At 49.2% G+C, this 24,303-nt stretch overlaps 1 protein-coding gene across 2 annotated transcripts in view; it reads left to right on the forward strand.

The window, feature by feature from the left end:
- Nucleotides 1-341: 341 nt before the first annotated feature.
- PRMT8 (protein arginine methyltransferase 8) overlaps nucleotides 342-24,303 on the forward strand; it is an 81,247-nt gene continuing 57,285 nt past the window's right edge. For both annotated transcript variants that reach the window (XM_087813863.1, XM_016215216.2), the window contains exon 1: nucleotides 342-416. In XM_087813863.1, coding sequence (XP_087669989.1) covers nucleotides 342-416 — 75 coding nt within the window. The remainder of the gene's footprint in view (nucleotides 417-24,303) is intronic.

Here is a 24,303-nt window from a genome sequence, read left to right on the forward strand (position 1 = left end):
CGCCGCCGCGGAGCCTTCGGGGTTGCCTCCCGCCCGCCTAGCCCGCAGCGCGGGTGGCGAGGGGCGGGGAGGGGGTCGGGTGCGCGAGAAGAACTTGAAACTGTGTGAAGGAATCCGAAGCGGATGAGAAGGGAGGAAAATAAAACAAAGTGGAGACTGCAGGAAAGACTCGACCGTGGTTGATTGTATCCGCTGACGCTCCGGCAGAGGGGCTGGGTTGGGTTTTTTGGGTTTTTTTTCGTGTTTTTTTTTTTCTTCCTCCCATTCTCTCTCTCTTTTAAAGCTACACCAGCTCTCTCTTTCTCTACTATCTCTGTATCACCAAACCCTTGCTGGCTCTTATGGGCATGAAACACTCCTCCCGCTGCCTGCTCCTAAGGAGGAAAATGGCGGAGAACGCTGCCGAGAACACCGAGGTAAGGAGGCGAGAGGCCCGGGGCCCCGGGCGACCCCGCCGCCCGCCCGGCGACCGCGCCGCCCTCGCTGTCTCCGCCGCCGCCGCCGCCGCCGCGCAACACCTAGAGCCAAACTTTCCCCAGCTCCTTCCATCCCGCTTGCTTCTGCCGGCCCGGGGCGTGTGTGTGTGTGTGTGTGTGTGTGTGTGTGTGTGTGTGTGTTGGGGTAGGGGGGAGCCAGTGCATGTCTCAGCCCCCCGCCCCCCCTTGAAAATGCAAAAGAGTCTCTCCCATCCCATCTTGCTCCCCTACCACCCGCCGCTCGCTTCTTTCTCCCCAAGTCCCAGGTCCTGGGCAGCTGCGCGCCCCTGCCCTCTCCCCGGCTCCGTTAGGGCTCCGGAGCCCTCGCCGGTGCAGAGCCGGGATGGGCGACCCCGGGCCGGGTCTGCTCCCTGCAGTGCCTTGACCCCCTCCCGCCGCCGCCTCAGGTTTACCCTTCAAGCTTGAGTCCCCGAGCTCTCGGTCCCCGCAGCACCGCGGAGGGCTCCCAACCGCGGGGGGCAAAGCTGGGCTGGTGGTGGGACTCGGGCACCGCGGAGACACCGTCCGGCCCGGATGGGGGCCGGGGAGCTGTCTGCAATCCTCGAATGTCACAGCCCTCTCCGGGGCGCTACGCCCGGGGAGGGAGCGCAGGCGGCCGCCAGCTTCAGAACCAGGGACAGCGCCCGCTCCTGCCGCAGCCGAGCCCGCGCCCTCGGTGGTGGTTTTTTGCGCCTCCGGCTGCAGCGACAAATGGGTCTGCAGTCACTCGTCCCGCAGCAGCTTTTGAATGTCGCTCTAGCTCCTCAAATTGCGCTCTTGCCCCCCGTCTTTGCAACCCAATAGCTGCCCTTTCTCTGCTCTCGAGTTGGCCCTGAGCCGCAAAGAGCCCTGCTGGGTCTTGCGTCCCAATGCTGAAGGCTGTGGTCTCTGGCCTCGCACTGACCCTGCTGTCATTATAACTGGACTAGTCCGTAGGCTCTGGGCACCTGTAGTCACGAAGGGGATCAGCGTGGGCAGTCCCCTTACCTTCCTGGAGAGCGATGAGCCCAGGTGGGGGCGGAATGGGGCAAGTGTGTGAAGATCATCCCTTACTCGGTGGCAGGAGAATGGCAGGGAGCAAACTCTCCACGGCTCTATTAATAGCGCGGTGTCTGGTGGGGCCGCCGTACATTTCACATATGGTTACCCATATGCAGCGTGGGGCAAGGGTGGAGGTGTGCGCGGGGATTGTCTCTCTGTCTTTCTGGAATGCAAAAAGGTGTAGAGACCCTTCCCCAATCTTCTTCCCGCGAGGTCTGAGCTGCAGTTAACCCCTACCCCCACAGCGTAGGCAGCAGAGCTTTTTAAAAGCCCATTCTCTTAGAGACTAGCAGCAGCATGCATCTGGCAACTGTCGGTCTGGAAACAAACACACCCTGGGGCTTGAAAACAGTGGGGTATTCAGTAGCTAATGCCCTCTCCTTGAGTGAGGGCAAAGCCAGTGAGCCTGTGATCCCCTGGACACTTGCTCTCTCCTATCCCCCCCGCCGGAGAGCAGACGTTGAGAATGCCGTGCAGTGCAAGGCTCTTAGCCTCACAGCGGAAAGCTAGCCTTACGAATACCCTCGCCCTCCTCTCTCTGATCACCCACCCTCCGAAGAGGTTTCTAAAAATAGCTCCAAGTCAAGGCTGCGCTGCTGTAAATTGTTGGACTAGCAGGCATGTAGCAGTCCCTGCTGCTAGGTGGACGGAGCGCTGGAAGCTAGAAACAGCCCCCTTGCCCCCCTCCTTCCCCATTCCTCTTGGTTCCTAAAAAAAGTTTTTTAGGGTCTGTAGCCCCCCCCCCCCGCACCCAGCTGTTGTGAGGGGTGGGTTCCTCAGTGCGCAGCAGCGGCCGCTGAGCTCCCTATCTTGGCCAGGGTTAAAGGCGTCCGTAGCAGGCATAGCTACACGCTCCAGGCTATTTTTACTTGCTTCCCCCGCGGTTCTGCGCTCCCCCTTCTCAGCAGTTGCACATGCCAGCTCTGCTCAAGGCATCAATGAAAATAGCAGTAGGGGCTCTGAGCTCCTGTGAGGGAAAAACAAAAAAAACAAAAACGTTGCACGCAGCGGCAGTGGGTGGGGCAGACCCATGGGGGCTCCTTAAAGGGGAGTGCGTCTGGGGGTTCAGTCCTTAGCAACTTCCGTTAGATGGGGAGGAATTCAGATTTACCTAGTGTTCAGACATGCCCAATGAAGCCATCCAGGCAGCGTGACAATCACTTGGTTTTTCTCCAGGAACTGGCTGTTTTTGGAATAAGCCAGGACTAGAGCAGTACTTCCAAAAGTGGGGAATTGTGGGTTTGCCTGCATGTATGGTGGGGGAGAGAAATGGGGATAAGGATGCCTTTATGGTGTGTGTGTGTGTGTGTGTGTGTGTGTTTGCGCACGCACACACACACACGCTCACTGGTGGTGGTAGTGGTCCTTGTTCTTAATTGAGCATATCTTTATGAAACACTGACTCTGTATCAGGAATAATTAGATGAAGACCAACAGGCCCCTGCTCTGCAGGGACTCACAGCCTGGTAGACAGTGGTGCCGGATCACCCAGATAATCCTGTATCACCTTTTCCTGCCTTTTGTTGGTGTTGTTTGCAAGCACTTTATCTCCTTTCGTCCTCACAATAATCCCATGAAATAAGCAAAGGTTAGTATTCATTTTTTGTGCCCACTCTACAGTTGAGGACACTGAGGCTGAAAGGTTCAGTGATTTCTGAAAGTCACCTGGCTGGCAAGTCAGTCTTGGAACAGTTTGATCCCATTTCTGATTCTTTGCCCCTTGCCCTACGTTCGTACTTCCAAAAAGATGCCATGTGTGAATGAGGGTGGGGAAGTGAGGGTTACTTTGGAAGAAAGAGAAGAAATGTTGGGGATAGACAAGGATGATGGGAGGTGTTTTTAAAAAAAAATTTTGTTGTTGTTACTAATCCTCACCTGAGGATGCTTTTTCCATTGATTTTTTAGAGAGAGGGGAAGGAGTGTGGGACAGGGAGAAGGAGAGAGAGAGAAACGTCAATTGGTTGCCTCCCACATGCCCCCACCGGGGCTGAGGATCCAACCTTGATTGAGAATCCAGCCCACAACCTGACCCTTCAGTGCTCAGGCTGGCACTCCAACCACTGAGCAACACCGGCCAGGGCAGAAGGTGCTCTTTCGCAAGGTAAAGATAGGGAAAGCTATTCTAATTGTTAGGCAAGGAGAAAGTGAAGAATAAGACTACTTGTATTGTAAGTCGAACCCTTCTCAACAAGTAAAGTCCGGAGCTGGGGCTTCAAGAGCACGGGTTTGGAGGGCTCCATTGACATTGGGTGGCCCTGAGTGCGCTCTTTAACCACTCTGGCCGCGGCTTCTTTAACTTGAGCTGATTTCCTTGTGGACATAAGGAAATGAGGGGACTCTGCCACATGGTAAACACCCAGCAATGTTAGTTCCATGCTGCTTTCTCTGGCTCCCTTAAATATGCTTCTCCTCCCCTGCTGAGGCCATCACCACACACTGGTCCCTGCTCCCATCAGCCTCTTCTCATGCCCTGTTCCCCACACATCACCAGAAACCTGATGTGGCCTTCCAAAATGTCTGCAAAACCCCCAGCCCAGCCTCCTTTTCAGTGCACTCTCAGTGCCTGAGGCAGGTCGCCCTCACCTCTGCCCTCACGAAGGCAGTAGCCTCTCAGCGGCTGGCCCTCTTCCCTAGCCAGCCTGGCTCTCACTGCTCAGTGGGCTTTCAGAAGCACACATCTGCTCAGGCTCAGACATCTCTTTAAAAGCTCGCCATGTTGCCCTATTGCATATAGGATTCAGAAGAGAGCCCAGTTTTCTTAGCATGTGTACAAGGCCCTTTAATATCTGCCCCATGCAGTTCTCTGCATAGGCCACTGACACCACGCCTGAATGCTTTTGTGCATGCTGATCCATCTGCCTGGGCTGCTCTCCCCAACTTCTCTCTGGAAAAAAAAAAAAGTCTTCCTCAACCTGCAAAACCCAGCTCAAAGGTCACTTCCTCTGGGCAGCCTTCCCAGATCTGCCATTTACCCCCCGCCCCCATAGAGAGTAAGTGCTCCTTTTTGTTTTTCACACCTGCCTCTCACTTTTTCTATTAAAGATAATTGGCTTCTTATATGCCTGTTTCTCCAGTTAGATAATGAACTTTAAAAAATTCCCTTGTTCTTAACACTGTGCCTAACACACAGTAAATAATAAATGTTGCTAAATGTCTTCTGAATTGATTCATGGAATTAGGAACAAGCTCATGAGCCTCCTGGGTTTTTGCCACTCACGGCTTCCTGTCTCCCACCCCTCTGCTATACTTACATTACTGTGGATCTTTCAAACTCAAAGTGAGTAAATATCCTGAGAACCAAGATGCAGCAGCAACTGAAAGCATGGGTACATTTTGGTTATTCATGTATCTGTTCAATACTTGGCAATTACTGGCTCTTACTGTGTGGTGTTCTTCTGAATGGCAGATAAATGGATTAATCACATTGCCCAATTATGAACCATGGGGGATAATGGACCCTTGTGAGCAGCTGTCTTGGAGAAAGTCTGATGCATTGTTGATGATGTTGACTCCCTGACTGGGGTTTTAACACCTCCAAGGAGAGCCCTAAGGGTGATAGAACAGTTTTATCAGAGGAGTCATTTTGGAGACTGTTTCTTGAATGTTTTATTGCCTTACTCACTCTGGGAGAGAGAGTAATCCCGGGCTGGGGGAAATCCTACATTACGACAGCAGGATTAGGGGTCTCAGTGAGTGCTGCTGTGTGAGTGTCGGGGAGACCTGAGCTGACTTCTGACGTGGGTATGCTGGTGGTTTTAGCTAATGGATGCCTCTCCTCAGGGAGTTCCTGTCAGTTAAAGGGTCAGGGAACTGAGGAGGAAGAGGGCAAGAGGTTCGGCCGGGCGTGGCTCAGGGCTTGAGCATCAACCTAGGATCCAGGAGTTCAAGGTTCGATTCCCGGTCAGGGCACATGCCCGGGTTGCGGGCTCGATCCCCAGTTGGGGGCGTGCAGGAGGCAGCCAATCAATGATAACTCTCTCATCACTGATGTTTCTCTCTCTCTCCCTCTCCTTTCCTCTCTCTGAAATCAATAAAGATATATCTTAAAAAAAATTTTTAAAGAGGGCAGGAGGAGGCAGGATACAGGTGTATTTCTCTGAGGATGGTCGGTATCCACATCTCTTTTTGAAGAGGAGGGGTGGGGCTAACTAGCCTTGTAGCCTTGGGCACCAGCCTGCTTGGTGTAAAATCCAGCTCTGAGCTTAGATGTGTTGTTATGTTGAACATGACTTAACCCCTTGGGGCCTCAGAAGGTTGTTATGATGATTTAACGAGTTAATTCACGCAAAGGGTTTAGAACTCGGTGAGTGCTCAGTAACTGTTTATGATTATTATCCTGCTGGCTTTTGGAAGTTTTGCCGAAAAAGTGCAAACCGGATGCTCTCCCATTTCCTCGTTTCTCCACTGAAATGATCCATAAACCATAGTCCACCACAGTTTTTCCCTCCCTCAGCAAACACCTATTTTAGTCCCTAGTGAGCTCTGGTGAATTAAGAAGATACCCACATTTTTTTTTTTCCTGGGAAACTTGGCTTTTTGGAGAGTCCTAAATTGGCTTTTGGCTGCCAACAGGGTGAAGCACAGCACTCCCGTCTCCAGTTCAGGAGCGGGCTCCATTTCCTCCTCCTTGCTAGCTGTGCTGTGAAGAGATTACCACGTACCAGTGTGGGACATGCAGAAATCTGTAAAAACAGTGCTCGCACCTTGGAGCCTACTGTGCCAACAGGAAACAAGTGGGCAACGTGACTATATGTGAATTGCAGAGGTAACTGGAAGCGGAATGGTGGTGGTGTGTAAAAAGCAGACATTGTTCCGTTGTGAACAGACCTCCACAAGGTCACCGTCCATGCTTTTTCTGCAGGACGCTTACTTAACCCAGGATGCGCAGGTGGCCGCTTGGTAAAAAGCTTCAGAGGGGGCAACTTCCCCAAACTCCTTGTGCAGCTCAGTAGTCGGGAAGTTCTTCCTTAGGTCTGAGCTCAGTCTCTTCTGTTGCAATCTGAGTCACCTCTGCTCATGTTATTCTAAAAGGAGATAAAAGTTGGCCAGTTGCCTTTGCACTTTGGGCCGTAGTAAAGGCTGTGTCACCATCTCTGGTAGTTTCTGTTCAGGTGATTTCGACCCCTTGCTCTGGTGTTCTGGTAGTTGCCGTCTAATAGGAATAGCCAGGCCAGGAGTATTTGAGATTTGCCTCTCCAGTGTTATCCAGCCCGTGGGGTATTTCACACATCAAATGGCTTTTCTGCGTCACTTGTTATTAGAATTCCCTTGAGCACCACGGCTTTCCACAGATTTGTAATGGGTGACCCATGAGCAAAGATCTCTTTTTAAAATGTAATTTTATGAGCGCAAACGGCTTGATGTACACATTTTCATAAAGACAGAATCTTAGAGCTGGATGAAAAGTCAGATCATTTTTTAAACTAAGAGATGGAAAAACTTACCCAGTGCCACAGAGCTCTTCAGTCTTGAGGCCTTGTTTACTCCTAGGTCAATGCTATTTCTACCTCCTCTAAATGTAGCATTTGATTGATTGTTTCATTTGTTGGTGTTAATTTTCTAACATATCCAGATATGTAGTATCTAAAACCAGTGTTTCTCTATATAAGGTCTAGGAATTGTGCAAAATGAGATCTCTCTCCTTTTCATGTGACACTTAAAATGCTTTGGTATATAGCTACACAAAGACACATATTGCGTAATGTACACCATGCATACTATGAGTTACGTAGTATCCCCATTGCACGGTGAAGAAACCAAAGCGCAGAAAGTTAGTGTTACTTGCCCAAGATCCCACAGCTAGTACCTGATGGAGCCGGGACTTAAACTCTGGTTTTCTAGCTACCAAGACTCATGGTTTTTTCCAGTCTACTAGACTATGAAGGCATCAGAGGTACCAGAATAGAAACTTAAAATATGAAGAGAAAGAATATTCCCATTCTTAATATTCCCATTTTGCAGTTAAAGAAACAGAAACCTGTGGTGGTTGATTAACTTGACCAAGATGATAATGCTAGTAAGTAGAGGAGCTAGGGTTTTCTTAGAGTTGGGATGTGTTCTGCTGCTGACTTGGGCCTCTTTCCCCATTTTTTCTGTGTCCTGAACCTCAAGCTGGTCCTCACCTTTGCCCCACACCAGCTTCCTCTTGCTGAGAGACTTGGGAAGGAACTGGTTAACTTCCATGCGTGGGAAAAGGCCCATGACTGGAGCTGTCAGTCTGTAACAGGCTCCATGTGCTCCATTTCCTCAGCCTCCCAGGGGATTTGCTTTGTTGTTGCCACAGGGATTATTTTAGTGGTAGAATTGTGAGCACATTACTAGCCTATTTGAAGGCTATGCTGGAGGGCAGGAAGCATAAGGATTTTGTTGGCACTTTCGAAACAATTAAACCATGTGGGCCTCTGGCTCCTCAGTCTGAGGTAGTTTTGTGCGTAGGTTAAGTACGCAGCCTCCGGGATTAGTAGGCCTGGATTCAGACCTCAGCTCTGCTGCTTGCTAGCTTGCACAAGTTACTGCAGTTGTCTGGAATATGGTAATAGCACTTTATTCCATTGAGTTATTTTCAGGATTAAATAAGTTATTTCATGCAAAGCACACATCTGGCACATGGTAAATGGCCAAGAAAGATTAGCTATTATTTGTAATCTGGGTTTATCCAATGGTGTCCCAAAGTGGGAACAGATGAATAAAGGGCCTTTACTGGTGACATTATTGAGTTAGTGGTGGCAGAGGCCAGAGCAGAACCACCAAGGGAGGCATCTTTGATTCAGGTCATTGAGTCATTGGTTCAGTCACTCTCAGGCCAGCCAGACAGAGCCACAAAGACAGCTGAAGATGGCTCTTTGTCACCCCCTGCTTAGAGGGCCACTAGTCCCCTAGCGAAGTGCCCCAGTTGCAGGAGGAACAGTGTTCTCTGTGACCCACAGGCTGGCCTATCCGTCTCCACACTCATATTCAGCTCTAGGATCTAGAACGCATCATCTAGAGAATGAAACTGAAACCTCATTGAGCCCCTACCAATGTGAGAGAAATGGGGGACGGGAGAGTAAATCACGCCAGATTGCAGACCTCCTGAGGGAAAAGCCAAGGTCTCCATCTCCTCTGAGCGCCTCATAAACCTTGCTGCGGGGAAGGGCGTAATTCCTATTTGTTGATTACTGGATTGGTTGGTGACCATTCCCATGTTCCCACTGAGGGAAACTGAGGCATGGAGGGGGAGAGTGAGGACAGAGTTACTGACCAGGCTCACGTTGCAAAATAGATGTGTAATTACTGAGCCACACCGCCTGTCCCCTTGGCTATGAATCCAGTAGAGTATATCCACTGTATGTGAGGCCTGGCTGGGGGTAGCACAGCTAAGGGAATGCCAGCAATATTGGGATAATGCCACTATAAAGAGAATGGCTATTCACAAATTCGTCAATTAGGATCCCATCTGTAGCTCTGTTGTGAAAGATAATCTCTTGTTAGCTGAACTAAAGTGAAGCGGTGGCCTTTCAAGGCTGGGCCTGCCAGAAAGTGAAAGACGGCAGTTCCCACCGACAGTTACATTCGAGGGCTTCATCTCTCCCTGACGAGCAGTTATGACAGCAGTTCTCTCAGGAGCCCCGATCAGAGGATCCCACACAAGCGATTACAGCCCCTCACAGGTGTAGAGAAGATCCCAATTAAGGAACGTTCTCTATTAATGTGTGTTAGTTCAACTGTTGCCTCCAGGTATATAGTAGGAGACTGATGAATATTTATTGAATGAATAAAGGAAGTAAGCTTGTATATCAGACATGTATTATGCCAACTTCCTTTTGTTAGAATCTCTTTCTAATCCCCAGACCTCTCTTCTGAGCCTGGACCCGTGTGTCTGCCTGCCTTCAGGACATCGCCACCCGCTCAGATGTCTCACAGGTGCCTCACACTCTTCAGGGTCCCCTCTGGAATATTGTCTCTTCCTACCAATGTGCCTCTCTCCTGCGATCCTCACTTTGCTTAGTATTAAGTCTCTTTCTCTACAGCAAGGGCCGATGATTCTACGCCTCAAGAGTTTGTCCCCTTTGTCTTGAATCGAACCTTCTCTTTGCGGCCCGACTTCTGTTGTCCTGGTTCAAGTCCCATCTCTTGCCCAGATCGCCGCAGCACCCTCCTGGATGCTCTCCACACATCCTGCGTTTCCTTGCTTTGATCAGTTCCCATGGCAGCATCTGAAGTGGAAATCTGGTTATACTAAGCCTCTCCTTAAAGCCCTCCAGTGGCTTTTCCATTACCGTTAGGAGAAAGAGCCCCCTCCTTACCATGGCTGTGCCCAATCATGCCCCTGAGCCCTGTTCCACCCTCATTTCTTGTAAGTCCTTCCCTTCTGTCCAGCTGTACTCAACTGCTTACCTCCCCTCATCACCTGGGAATCTCCTACTTTTCCTTCCGGTCTCAGCTTAGACGTCACTTCTTCCAGGAAGCCTTCCCTGACACCCACTTGCCCCAGTCTGGTTTAGTTCTCCCTCCTATGTGACCCTATAGTGCCTGTGCATCCTGCTTCACAACACGCATCACACTGTACTTTATTTGCTGATCTCCTTGTCTGTAAGTCTACCAGAAACTCTGTGAGAGCAGGGGCTCTGTCTGTGTGGCTCACATTGACTCCCAGAACCTACCTATTAGAGGTTTAAATCCACTTGTTCAATGAGTGGCATTGCATGTACCATTCCTGTATGGAAAATGTCCTATGAATGCCAGAGTTTAAATGAATAGCTATTTATTGCTTCCTTCCTAATCCACCGCTTCAGACTGTGTCAGTTTCATAGGATGCAACTGTGAGAGGAAGCTCCCTCTCATGTCATCATCTGCTAACCCAAAGCAAGTAGCTAGGCTATTCCAGTTAGAGGTTCACTGCCGAGGGACAAAGCCCAAACTGCAGAGAGGACGTTTATAGTCAGTGCAAGCTGGATAAGAAGAGACTTTCGGATAAAGAGCAGTAGAACTTTAATGCCTCTTGAACAGGCACAACATAAGTCTCAAGAAGGGCTGGGAGTCAGGGCTTTGCCTGAGGCAGCGGGAATTCCCTGCACTTCAGCAGTAGCTAGAGGTGGCAGAGAGACTGTGGAGTCTCCACTGAAAACCTTTGCTTGAGGCAGGGGAGTTTTGGGGTTTGGATCAGCCAATATATTTTTTTCCCGCTTGGCCTGACGCATCATCATTGGCTGATCTGAGCAGGGGACATAATGGGCGAGGCCCTCAGACAGGCAGCTGAGCAGCCCTGAGAGTCTGGCTCCTAATTACAGGCACTTCGGGCCCCAGGCTCCTGTTCTGGCGCCAGGTGCTCTGCCCCCAGCTTTTCCCAGGCCTCCTTTATTCATGGTTGTCTTGGTTCAGCACTGACATCCACTCTCCTGTCTATAAGGTTAAAAATAAAGTGCTCCATATTCCAGGACGTGAAGAAAACCAACGGCTGGGGCCGCCTACGCTGCAGGGCTCTAGGACCCTGTCCACAAGGCCAGAGCTGGTGGCTTTTCTTGGATGTTTAACTGAAGCTCTGCCAAGCCTGTGCCCACCTCCCTGTCTTCTTCCAGTCTGCCTCAGAACGTCTTAGGTTCGTTCTCCCACCTCTGAGGGGGACCCCACACCATCTGGTCAAGACAGTCGGCCTCTGTCCTGAGCCCCAGGGAGGAACTGCTTTGACTTTCCTTGGTCATTCATCCAGTTCTCCAGGCGCTCAGCTGATCCCGGGCAGCACAGAGAGCAGAGAACCAAGAGGCAGAGCCCAGGGTCCTCACTCCGCTGCCAGCTGCCCTCTCTGACTCAGTCACTGTATGAAAAACGGATGGTGTGATCCTGCTCTGTCCCACGCGGTGGCGGCGGGCTGAAATAACTGGGGTCAGAGGACGTTTGAACAGGAGGAGGTGTGTGCGCGCCTGACATTTTGCTATCACTCCCTTGCTGTCTCAAGCGCTCCCAGTGCAACTCTGCGCCTATTTCCCTTCAATGAGTTGCCAGTAGAGTTGGAAATAGCTCATGGCCATCCCCTCCATGGCTTCCCTGTCCAGGCATGCCCACGTGTGCTAAACTCGTGCTGTTGAAGATGCGAGATGTTTCCCCGTGGTGGCAAATCGCACAGAAAAGGAAGGTTTGGGGAAAGCGGGAAGGTGGCCTCAAACTGGACTTCGGCTTGGTGGGGAGCCGACCTCTTCTAGGGCCCCGGCTTGAACAAAGGACATAGGGTAGGCAGGTTGAGGGCAAGTATTTATCTGGGAGGAAAGAATCTCCCTCCAGAAACCTCTGCCCTTTTTGGGCTGTGCCCCTGCCGGCTCAGCCTCCTCCTTTCTTTCCTACTTTCCCAGCATGGGCTTCTGTGCTTCTAAGAGCAATGGCTCTTTCTCAGGCAGGAGAGACTGTGACGGGCTTACTCTTCAGCTGCCAGGGGGAGGCAGCCCCAGAGTCTTGGCTCTGGGCTTTGTGGCCTGGGCTGAGGGCCTGGATGTTGGAGAGAATTCAGTCCCTGGCAGCCACTCCTTCAATACCTGTTTCACCAGGCATTGATGCACAACCTTACTCAGGTGTCACAGGCCTCGCCTGTTCCAAATGTATACGAGAGTAGAGGAAAAAGAAAGGGAAGATGTGAGTTTTAAATCTCTTAAAGCCACACTTCTTTGTCTTCCCCAGTGAGCGTGCTGGACCATTCTTTCTAAAGTGCTGGGACCTCACTTATCTCCCAGGATACAGGACCAAGTCGGGTCCCATGGGCACTGTGCCTGGTGCAGCAGCCTCGCTCCACACCGGGGGATGATTCTGTGGCCACCCTGCAATCACCCTCCCCTGACACGCTCTTGCCACCAGCCTTGGAGACCCCGTTGTTACCCATCACAGTGGATTATCATCTCACCTGAGCAGCCAAAGGCGTTAGTCACTGCTGGTCATTGCGTTTTTCTTGAAACTCTCTCCTCTCTGGGGTCCTAAGTCTTACTTTCTTCTGCTGCTCCCACATCTCTGAGACTGTTCTCTCTCGAGCTTTCCTGCGGCTCTTTCTTCCTTGCTCGCCTCTTAACAACGCTGTCTCTGGCTTACTCTTCCCGGATGACCTCATCTCTCCCAGGACTGACACCCAGGCCTGCACTTCTGGCTGGACTCTCTTCTTCAGTGTTCTGCAGGCACTTCAGATTCAACAGGACCCGCACTGAGTTCTCCCAGACTTGCTCATCTGCTCCTCCCCGGTGCCTGCTTCCACCAAGGGCACTGCCGTTCTCTCCTGCACCCTAGCCAGAAATCGGGAATTATACTAGAGGCTTCCCTTCCTCTCACCTCTCCCACCCCAGTCCCAGATAATTTATATCAAAATCCTGTGCATTCTACTTTCTTAGCATCATTTTCTTTCCTTTCCTTCTCCCTCTCCCCACCGCCTTAGATCAGACCCTCATTATCTCTTGTCTAGGCCACTGCACCTGGCTTTCCAGCTTCTGCCAGTCCATTCTCCACACTGCAGCACGATGCCTGGACTCCAGAAGGGCTCGTTAAATGTTGGTTGATTGAGTGAATGAATGAGTTATGGGTAGCGATTGCTTGCTCAGAGGAGCAATGCAGAGTGGTTGTTCTGCTTCTGATTGTCATTGTGAGTTAACATCAGGGATCACCATTTTCCACCCCATTTGGCCTTAGTGGAGATGCTTCAATATTAAATAAAATTAGAATAAACGTCATGGGATTCAGGAGACTTGAGTGATATAGTCCAAGCTCTGCAACTTGCTTACTATGGGACGAGTCTTCTCTGACGCTCTATTTGACCCTGAGTGCACTGCAGAACCAAGAATCAAGGAGTTTGAGGCCCTCAGGTTGCTCTGCACTTACCATGCTGCGTTATCCTCTGTGAGAAGGAAGGACAAAGGTTATGATAGAGAGTAGACCTGGAGCAGTGTCTGAACCCACAAGGAGGTGTCCTGGTAGCTCCTTATGGGACATTATTCAATCCCCCAGCATCACCCAGCCCTCTCAGAAATTCTAATGTGGGTTTCCAAGCCCTGTTTCTTCCTCTGTATCTCATGACACAATGGGTTTGATCTTGGGGATTCTGGAAGCCCCTTTGCAGAGCTCTGACCCCTAAACCAAACACGGCATGTGCTGCTGAACAGCTAACTCCTGTTTAATTTCCTTTATATCTTGGCTTGAGCAGGGGATTTATATTTAAGTTGAGTAGCTGGCTGGGGCCCCAGTATAGGCTCTTTGGGCCTGGTTAATAACAATTTACCTGAAGCCACGGGGCAGGACCGCATGACTCATTGAGGTCCCTTTTGGGTTTTCAGGTGTTAATTCTACTCTTCCTATTTCGGTTTTCAGTGGATATAACTGTACTCGGTGATAGAGTATCTTCTCTTTCCATGGTAAACTTACCTCTTCCATATCACTTTCCCCATCACTGTCAGGGAAGTGCAGAGCATCGGTCCCTTAAGGGCTCTGGACACAAGAGCCCGTATCTGAGTAAAGAGGACACCAAAAATTACTAACTAGTCTTGGGAAAATGTTTAATAGCAACAATTTTATTTCCATTTGTTGCCTTGGCAGATCCATTCCCTCCAGTATATTATTTTGTAGCACTTCATTCTGTCCAATTTTAGACAGTGAGTGATCAATCATGTCAGGTATTGCTCCATTGATTTCCTTCAAGTAGCCTAGGGTGACTTAGTACATCTTGGAATATGTTCCCAGGCCCTCAATCCTGTATGATAAGGAGGAGCTGGGTGGAGGAAAGCGGCAGAGTGATCACGACTGTCTTTTGGAGAGGCAGGCTCTGGGGAAAGATACTTTGTCAAGGTCAGAGAGTTGGCTTCAGGGCTGAAGCTAGGCTAGCAGCCCTTATGGTCCCATGAGCCAGGTTGCTGTTGTTTATCTGCTAAATTCAGCCTGTCTTTTCTGCTCCCCACAAGGTTGTCTTTGTCCCCTATAGAAATCCTACAGTTCACTTTCCTCCAAAGGTGATGACTGGTTGGCTCAATGTCAGAGTTCTGGCTGGGTCTGGAACCCGTGACCGGGTTGGTGTTGGGATGTGACTGGCTTTTCTGGCTGCAAGGTGTGGTTGGAGAGGAGTTGCTCACCCAGACTCTTGGAGCCTTTCCAAATGCATCAGCTGCTTCATTGGAGATCACCAGTGCAAGTTGGATTAGGGGAACCCCTGCCTCTGAAAGTAGGGGTGTAGACCAAATGATGTCTGAAGGCCCTCTTCTAAGTATGCTGGTATTCTACATATGATCTTCTGACCAGGAGATAACAGCATGAGACACTGGCCACCACTTAGAGGAGGTGCCTGTTCTCCACCTGCCACAGTCCCCCTGCTGCCCATGGTGGCTGTCATAACCTGCAGCCACTCACTCCACTGGTTCCTGTCACTAGATCGGTCCCTTTAGACATGCCTGTTTGATCCATAGTATTGGATTCAGTCCCTTCTCTTTCTGAGATGGGAATCCAAGTCCAAAGAGGGTCACGGTTGACTCAAGGATACACAGTGAGGTCGTAGCAAAGCTGGGACCAGAGATCAGAGCCCTGGGATCCAAGTGTGTGCCTTTTCTCCCTACATGATCCTGGCCCTGAGGCCGAGGATCTCTGTGTAGTCCCTAGCCTTCGCAAACGGCCCAAGTAAAAACTTTCCTCTTCAAGATCTTTTTACAAGCCTAAATTAAGGAAGACCCTTGCCAGTTTGTTGGGGTGATCCAGGAGAGAACTCAATATTTGTGCCCAAGTGTGAAAATGGTGAGGTACTTAAGAGATCATCCAGAAGAGAATGCTACACCTAAAAGGGATGACATTGATTAGGAAGCATTGGGGGCAGGGTCTGTCATTACTGGCCACCTACACCTCAGGATCTTGACCTTGGAGCAACACGAACGTGTGTTAAAATATGAAGCAGCATCCTGTAGGCTTGACTCCATGTTCTCCCAATTTTTAACGCCATGACTTTGAACCAGTTATTTTCTTCTGAGCCACATTTTTCATATATATAAAATGGGGGTCATGTATTCTTTCTTCAAAAGACTGGTATGAAGAGCAAATGAAATAATAATGAAAACCTACTCAGCATAGGGTTGTTGTTGGTTTGTGGTTGTGATGCTGATTAGGATTGCTAGGTGCTCACCAGTCCTGGGTGAATTCAGAAAAGCAGACCTGATTTTCATGTCAGAGTTAGACGCAAAGAAAACTGAGATGACACATGCGCCCCTGAGACTTGGGAAGATGCTTGGGGAATGGAAGGGGAACCTGGATTCTGAAGAAACATTCCAGGTGCTCAGCAATGCTGCCTGGGGCTGACCGGCAGCACGGAAGCCCTGAGTTCCATCATTTGCTGACATCAGGGTCCTGTGGGGAAGCCACTTCAACTCTTTGATTCTTGGTCTCCTCTGCAGAGCTGTTTGTCCATGCATCCATCTGTGCATTCAGTCAGCTGTTCCTTCAATAAGTGTTCACTGGGAATGTACGATGTGTCACTCCCATGCCAGGCCTTAGGATAAGCCCTGGGAATGCAACTGAGTAGGAAACAGTCCTTGCTTTTGAGGAGCTCATGCTTTGTCAGGGAGTCAGAGAGGACACCAGCAGTTGCAGGGGTATTGTGAAAACAATAGGAGGGATGCCAGGGAAGCACCTAGAGAAGGGAGTTGGGGAAAAAGACAAGGCTTGTAATTTAAAATAAGACTTAAGCGTTTACGAAGAATTGCAGTGCAGGAAGAAGAGAGGCAAAGGCAGGCCTCCTGAGGGCTGCATGCTTCAGTTCCCTCCATTCCTTCATGTTTCTTAGCTGATCAGAACTACAGGCTTTTTTTTCTGCAGAGATGAAACAAGGGCCCTGCTCAGAAATGCCTGGTGGATGCACAGGAGGGGGAATTCCATGACACTCAGGTGGGAAGGGACTGTGCCGCTCGTGGAAGGGGAAATCCCCTGATTCCTAGTAAGAGACCTGGGGACCCTGTGATTAGCAACTTCAAAAGGCTGCCCTTAGAGAGGGGCTGCCATTCTGTCGAGATCTATCGTTCTGTAATGGGCAGAGTACATGTTCTGTGACTGACTTCTTCACCGTTTAACTCAGTGGGGGAAGGTGATCAAAGTGGGCTTGGTGTAGGGAATGACATCTGAGTGTTGTTGAAGACTTACTGGAGTTCTCCACGTGTGGGCTCGGGCAGGTAGGTGGCAGGAGAGAGGGAGGAGCTGGTGATTCTAGGCAGGGGAACAGCAGGTACCAAGGCCAGGAGGCACAGGCACAGTGCAATAAGGGGACCCAGAGAAGGGCAATAGGGCTGGAGCAGCATTTGAAGAGGGAACCTGAGGAGTAGGCAGGAGTCAGATCATGGTGGGGAGCAGACGACGGTAAGCCTTGCGAATGAATCTGAACCTTATCTGTGAGGACTCTGGTAGCCTCAAGCTTACCCTTAGGCCTCACGGACAAAACTAGCCCAGCTTTCCTGGGCTCTGGAGTGCTCAGCCTCCTTCTGAGAGACAGCAGGGCAGAGCGGGCCCTTCGTGTGGGGGAGCATCTCAGAGCCAGCACAGAGGGGGCCGTCGAGCGTGGACGGGGGGAGACGCCCTTCTCCACCGTGTGCCTGGCTCGGGGCTGAGAGTGGGCCTCCGGGACTGACTTCCTGTGCTTTTCAGTCCCGTTCTTTGCGTAGCTGCCCCAGGCACCCCGTTAAGGAAATCATTCGTTTGTTCATGTGCTCATTTATTCACGCCTTCCACACATTTTTATTAAACACCCACTCAGCGTCAGGTGGGCTCTGTAAGCTGGGACTGCAGCAGCGCCTGATGCAGCCTGCATTTATAGAGCTTTCGTTTTATGGGGAAGACGGACATAAAGAAATAAACGAATTAGTGTCAGGTGCCGACAAGAGTCCTGAAGAAAATTAAAGCAGGCAAGGGTGTAGAATGAGGCACAGGTGGAGGCGGCTGCCGACGGAGTCGTCTTGAGAGGCCGCTCTGTAAAGGTGACATTTGAATCGAGAACCGAATGAGGTGAAAGAGGGAACCATTCAAATATATGGGGCGACAGCTCGTGCAAAGTCCCTAGGTGGGAACGAAGAACAGAATGGAGACCGGGGTGACAGAGACTGAACAGCAGGAGGGGGCTGGAGGGGTCGCAGGGCCTCACAGGCATGTGGCGGATGCAGGGGTCAGGAGTAAACGCTTCAAACCCAGGTCCCTGAGGGGGTGGCAGTTGGCCTCTGGCTGTCCTACCTCTCTCTTTAGCACATGACCTCCCTGGGCTTCCAGACGAGACCTTTCCCAGGCTCCAGGACTCATGGTCTTCCTGGGAATATAGCCTCTCGGTCTGGTTTTCTTCCTCTTTCCCCTCATTATTAAAATGAAAGGTGTACTTTTTTCCTCCTTTGGGGAGTGGAGGTACCGGGTGAATGAGTCACACGAAGGTGTTAACTTGACCGGCAGGTGCTTCGTGTGCTGCATTTAGCGCCCCTGCCCCAGTCTTTGATTCGGGAGTTCATTCTTGGCAGGGACCCAGATTTCCATCTGATATCATTTTCTTCTGCCCCAGGATGTCCTTTAACATTTCTTATAGTGTGGGCCCGTGGGTAATGAAAACTTTCAGCTTTGGTATGTCTCAAAAAAATCTTTCCTTTACCTTGTATTTCGAAGATATTTACACTGTTTATAGAATTCTTTGGCAATTTTTCTTTTTTCCTTTCAGTACTCCAAAGGTGTTGCTGCCCTGTCTTCTGACCTGTGCTTTTGTTTTAGTTAATCACCATCTGAGGATATTTTTATTCCATTGATTTTTAGAGAGAGTGGAAGGGAGGGAGGGAAGGAAAAGAAGAGAGAGAGAGAGAGAGAGAGAGAGAGAGAACTTCCACGTGACAGAGACACATCGATTGGTTGCCGAGGATTGAACCTGTCACCCGGGACCCTTTGGTGTGTGGGCTGATGCTCTAACCACTGAGTCACAACGGCCAGCGCTGACCTGTGTTGTTTCTTATAAGAAGTTGGCTGTGCTGATACTAGTTCCTCTATATGTAGCATGTGTACATCCACCCTCTGAATGCTTTTAAGATTTTCTGTTTATCAGTGGTTTGAAGCAATTTGATTGTGATACAACTTGGTGTAGTTCCCACCAAACACCCCCACCCCCTGAATTTCTTTTCCTCAGGGTTTGTTGAACTTTTTGGATCTTCAAGTTTATGGTTTTTTATCAATTTAGAAAATTTCAGCCATCATTCTAATATTTCTTTAGATATTTTTCTGTTTCCCCTTCCTTTGGGAACTACAATTTCATGTGTACTAAGCCACTTAAGGCTATCCCACAGCTCACTGGTGCTCTATATAACTTTTTTCCAGTCTTTTTTCTCTTTGTGTCTTTTTTTGGATAGTTTTTATTTCCTTGTGTCAAGTTCACCAGTCTTTTCTTCTGTAATGTCTAAATTGCTGTTAATCTAATCCAGTGTATCTTTCATCACATACAGTTTTTTTCTCTAGAATTCAGTTTGGGTCATTTTTATATCTTCCATGTCTCTATTTAATATGATTAATCTTTCCGCTAGTTTCTTGGACATATGAAATCAAGTTACAATAACAATTTTAATGACCTTGTCTACCAATTCCATCATCTGGGTTTTTTTTGGGTTGCTGCAGAGTGACTGTTTTTTCTCCTCTTAGGTAGTATTTTCCTACTTCTTTGGCAAGCCTGATAATTTTTGACAGAATGCCAGACATTGTGGAATCCAGATCTTGTTGGTGTTGGATATTTCTGGATATTTTGTATTTCTAAGCTTTGTTCTGGGACAGAGTTAAATTACTTGGAGACTTTAACCCTTTCAGATCTTCTAAGCTTTGTTTAGTGGAATCAGAGAAGTCTTTAATCTAGGGCTAATTTCCACAGCTGAAGGAAACAGAAAAACCTCTTATGAGTATTCGTGAATTACGAGGTTTTCCACTCTGGCCTGGTGGCACAAGAACCATTTCTGGCTCTGTGTGAGTACCACAGGCTAGTCCCCCTATCTTTTCAGTGGTTATCTTCCTGGCCTCATGCAGCTTCTTCACATGCATGATTTGGTCAGTCTCCGATGTGGACCTGAGGGCCATTCTCTCCACTCTCTACAAAGCCCCCTCTCTGTATAGGCTTCTAAGTATGTTGCCTTGCAAACTCTAGGTGCCTTGCTGTTCTGATTCCCACCTCTGTCTCTGCCACCAAGAGATTTTCCTAACTCTGCCTGGGTTCATGCTCCCTACACCACTGCGCAGGTACTCGCACCAGGCAATAAGCTGGGCCATTATGGGGTTCACCTTATTTGTGTGTCATCTCTCAGGAACACAGGTTTTCATTGCCTGATGTCTAATATCTCGAAAACTGTATATTTCTTACATTTTTTTTTCAGCTTTTAAACAGATCATCAGCGTTGCCTGGGAGTCCTTTTAACAAACCAGTTACCTGGAATATGTCTTTGGTTAATTTGAGGTCACCTTTGGAGTAGACACGAATATTGCCAGCTGGCTGACATCCTTCTCTTTCTAGTTGGAATGTCAGTATTTTCAGTGAATGTTTACATCAGAATCTCTGATTAAAAGAGTCAGTCACTTCTGCTAAGAAGCTAGGGTGGAAATATATTTATTTGGACTAATAGTTTGGCAGAATTAGAAGGGAAATATCTGGAGGAGTCTATGGAAACCAGATGGGAATCTAGACTAAGCTGGTGTGGTGATGGTCTTGGCCAGCAGTTTGTGATTGTCTTTGTGACTTTGTAACATGACTTCGTTGCGTGTTTTACTCCAGCCACTGGCTTAGTGGACAGATGATGGAGCCCAAGACTCTGTGAGGGGTCAGCTCCTGGGTCCTGAGCAGCTATGCTGTATGGGTTAAATCAGTTGGTCAGCTTCTCTGAGCCACAGAATATGATCTTCGATTCTGGCCTTGCTTTACTTGGGTGTGAAGGGATTGTTGGAAAAGTATCTGACAAATATTTGAATCTGCACTTGAAGCCACCGGTAGTCTATATGCATGGAATTATGGGCACTTAGTAAATGTATTCTATATTTACAAGAGATTTTCTTCTCTTGGAAATCCCAGGAGATAAGACACTTCTTGGTAAAGATGTTTGGAATACCATTGCGTGCTCTACTTGTTGAGTGTTATTAAGATTCTGGCGGTGATTCTTCTCAGTTTTGTTTTTCTGGCTGCCACCTCCCCACCCTCTCAGGGTATTGAAAGGTCGCTGAGTGCATGGTGGGCAGGAGCCTCCTTTTCTCCACTTTCGTAACATACTTATGCAGGGCAACACTGACCCTGCCGAAGTGCAAGGATACTGCAATCAGCATATCTATTGAGCCCCAGTGTTAAGGGGAAACAATGACACCTAAGGTCTGGTTACTGGTCTGAAGGAATTCGTTTCTTCATTGTAGAAGTTAACACCTGCAGTTGTGAGACAATTCGAATAAAACTGTTTGCCAACAAAACACAGATTATAATTGGTTGCAGAGGCCATAGGAGTTCAGGATAAGAGCAGGAGAGACCAGGTGTCAGAGACTGACTTCCCATGACGGCCACGTTCCTGAGACAGCAACTGCGTAACACTCAGAAAGCCCCTAGGAAGGGGGGCAGAATGGAGCCTAGAGAGTGGACAATGTGAAGGGTAGGGACCAGGGTCAAAGAGTGAGCAGAATGAAGAGCTAAGAGCAGCTCAAGTCACTGTGTCCAGTGCCAGTGAAGGGTCCAGGGAGCCTCCAAAATTAGCTTCAGGGCCTAGAGCCACATTTCCAGAGATGGAAGTCTCAAACTCCCGTACCACACTTTAAAACTTTCTCCAAATATTTACACATTCAGCATCTTTCAGTCATCACTGTAGGCCTGTGAAAGAGGCAGGACACACAGCTGTTGTCATTTCACAAAAGAGGAAACTGAGGGTAGGAAAGGTTACTTGGCTTTTGCATAGTGACCTGAATAGGGGAAGAGAGAACCAAGATCAGAATCCACAGGTACTCTATCTGCCCAACACCCTCCACCTCCACCAATGACCCCGGCCTGGGATAGAGAGTCACGAGCCCAGCTCAGGTCCCACAGGGATGATTTAACTCCAATCTGGGACTAAAGCTTGGTCCGACTCCAGGTGAACTGCAGGTGTGAGGGGATTGGCCATGTCTTTCTGCACATCTGCTGTGAAGGAAAGTGGAGAGGGAAGCCAAGTGCTCGGTGACCTCCTTCAAGTCAAAGGAGAGAAAGAGGCTCCTGTTGCCTGGGGAGGGAAGAGAGAGGAAAAAGAGAGGAAGTCTGCTTTTTAAGCCCATTAAGTAAGAAGAGCCACGAGCCAAGTATCCAATTAACCTGACATCTCTTACAGCCAAAATATCTGAGGATATAAAAGAATTTAATATGTGGAGGCTTGGGAGAAAAGTGACTAATAGCTGGAAAATAGCCCCAGTTTATCTAAAAAATAGGTCAAGCCCAACAAATTCAGTAGATTCCTTCCCAGCAATTCCTGATCCAGGAGCCAGAGGGAGGCAGGGCCGGGTAGGAGCAATACATCTTGATTTGAGTCAGTCACGCTGCTGTACCTCAGAGACAGTCAGGGGCTGATGGGAAGCACCAGGGCACAATGCCCTTTGTGTCAAGCTGCATGGTGGCCCTGGCAGTGACAGCATATTAGGGACTGGCCCAAGGTCACCCAGCCTGAAGGTGGCAGAGCCTAAATCCAATCCCAGGTCTTTGGCTGTGAGAACAAAGGTGCTTTCTCTAAACCTGTGTCTGCCTCTCTTCCAGGTGCCCTTGGCCCTGCTCAGACATTGTCTGGGAATCACAGTAGCACGAGACAGTGCCAGGCTGGCCTCTGAGGGCCACAGCAGAGGTCAGAAAGGAGCAGGGAAGGCAGGTAGCTGTCCCCAGCCCTGTCTGGAGCAGGGTTTCACAGGTGGCACTGGGGGAGCTGGTTCAACATTCAGCGTGTGGGTCTCACCCAGACAGCTTTGGATTTCATTTGTCTGGGGTGGGCCTGAGACTCACTCCAGGGTGACTGATGCAGGTTGTAATAAAGAAACACTGTCCTAAATCAGAGTACCCAGAAGGTTCCCTCAGAACTCTAATTTCTAGAGATGTTTACAGATCCCTCAAGAGAAAAGGGTGCCATAAGCATAAATTTGGTAGCACTAGATACCCTAATTCCCTCTTGGAGATTCACAATTCATTTTAGCAAATTAAAGGCTTAAAAAGATTATGATTAAGAAATCTCTATATTTTGCAATATGTACATACATCAAATCGTTACAGTGTACACAATATTATATGTCAATTATATCTCAATAAAGCTAAAAAAAGAAAAGAGATTTCTTTAGCTATTTGCCCAAACTTACTTCACCACGGAGTCCACCACAGAGTACCTATTCTGTGGAATACAATGTGGAAAAATGAAACTTTAACCTAGAGGTTCTCAAACTTTGAGATGCATCAGAATCACATGGAGGGATTGTTGAAATAGATTGCTGGTCCCCACCTTAGAGATTCTGTTTCCATAAGGCCCAAGTTTTGCATTCCTTTTTTTAAGAAAAATATGTTCTTATTGATTGTTAGAGAGAGAGGAAGGGAGAGGGAGAGAGAGAAACATTGATGAGAAACATCAGTCAGGTGCCTCCTGCATGCTTCCCACAGGGATGGAGCCAGCAACCTGGGCATGTGCCATGACCAGGAATTGAACAAGTGGCCTCTGTGCATGCAACAATGCTCAATCAACCGAGCCACACTGACCAGGGTGAATTTGCATTTCTTACAAGTGCCCAGGTGATGCTAATGTTGGTGGTCTGGGGACCACACTTTGAGAACCACTGCCGTAGACCCCTCTGTAAGCCCTGGCTCAGTCAAGAGTCCTGGCAGGCCTCCTGGCAGCATTCCCCAGTGAGAGAATGGGGACTCATAATGGTGAGGGAAGTGGATTCCAGGAGCCTAACCTTGGAGGGGCTTGAGTCTTAAGGTAATAAAAAAGCATGTGAGAATGGGCCCTCTGAGAAGCTGGAGTTACAGTCAGGGACACTGTAAAACAGGAAGATCTCAGTGGGTAACAGTAGCTGACACTCTGTGACATGCATTTGTGTCTGGCCTTACCCTAAAGGAATCTAGAGTGTCTGTGCCTTTAAAAAGCCAACTCTAATAAGGCACATAAGGATGCCTGTTGACAAATGAATAAGCCAGGGTGCCCTCGGATCATGTACAGGAAGACCACACCATCTTGTAGGACCAAAAGCATCTAGACCCTTCTCCCCATCGCCCAGACTCGCAGACCTCTAACCCCTGGTGAGAAGCAGCGAGCTAGGGCTGTCTGTTTAGCATAGCACTTCCTTTCTGGGGAGGCTGACTTCAGTATGGCTCTGCTGGGTCCCATCTTTTAGTCCAGATGCTAGGAAACATGGGTGCAGGAGACTAGGTATGAGGGTGGAGCCAGGACTTTGGCCAAAGCACACATGAAAGCTGTATATTTGTGGGCAATAGGAGAGGTCCCAATGCCCAGAAGAGCCCTTGCCTCGCTGCTGCCTGACTTTATGCCATTGGAATGTTCCCCTTTCGGGTGAAGCTGTGGTCCATACCTAAAGGCAGACAGACAGTGCTTGAAGGGGTCACTCTATGTGATTACCAACTACATGGGCCACAGTTTAGATCACACCTGGTGAGTAAATGTGGGGAGGAAGAAGGAGCGATGCATGTCTGGCTTCCTCCCCTGTGTGAGTCCCAATATTTTGCTCACTTCTCAGCCAGCATGTACGAGATTGGTTAATATTTGACGGCTGCCTTCACCCAGAGCTCTCTTTCCCACTGTGGCCTATATAGGAGTCAGGGCTTCTGACTTTA

Source organism: Miniopterus natalensis, chromosome 2 (assembly GCF_054644295.1).
Source record: "Miniopterus natalensis isolate mMinNat1 chromosome 2, mMinNat1.hap1, whole genome shotgun sequence".
NCBI lineage: Eukaryota > Metazoa > Chordata > Mammalia > Chiroptera > Miniopteridae > Miniopterus > Miniopterus natalensis.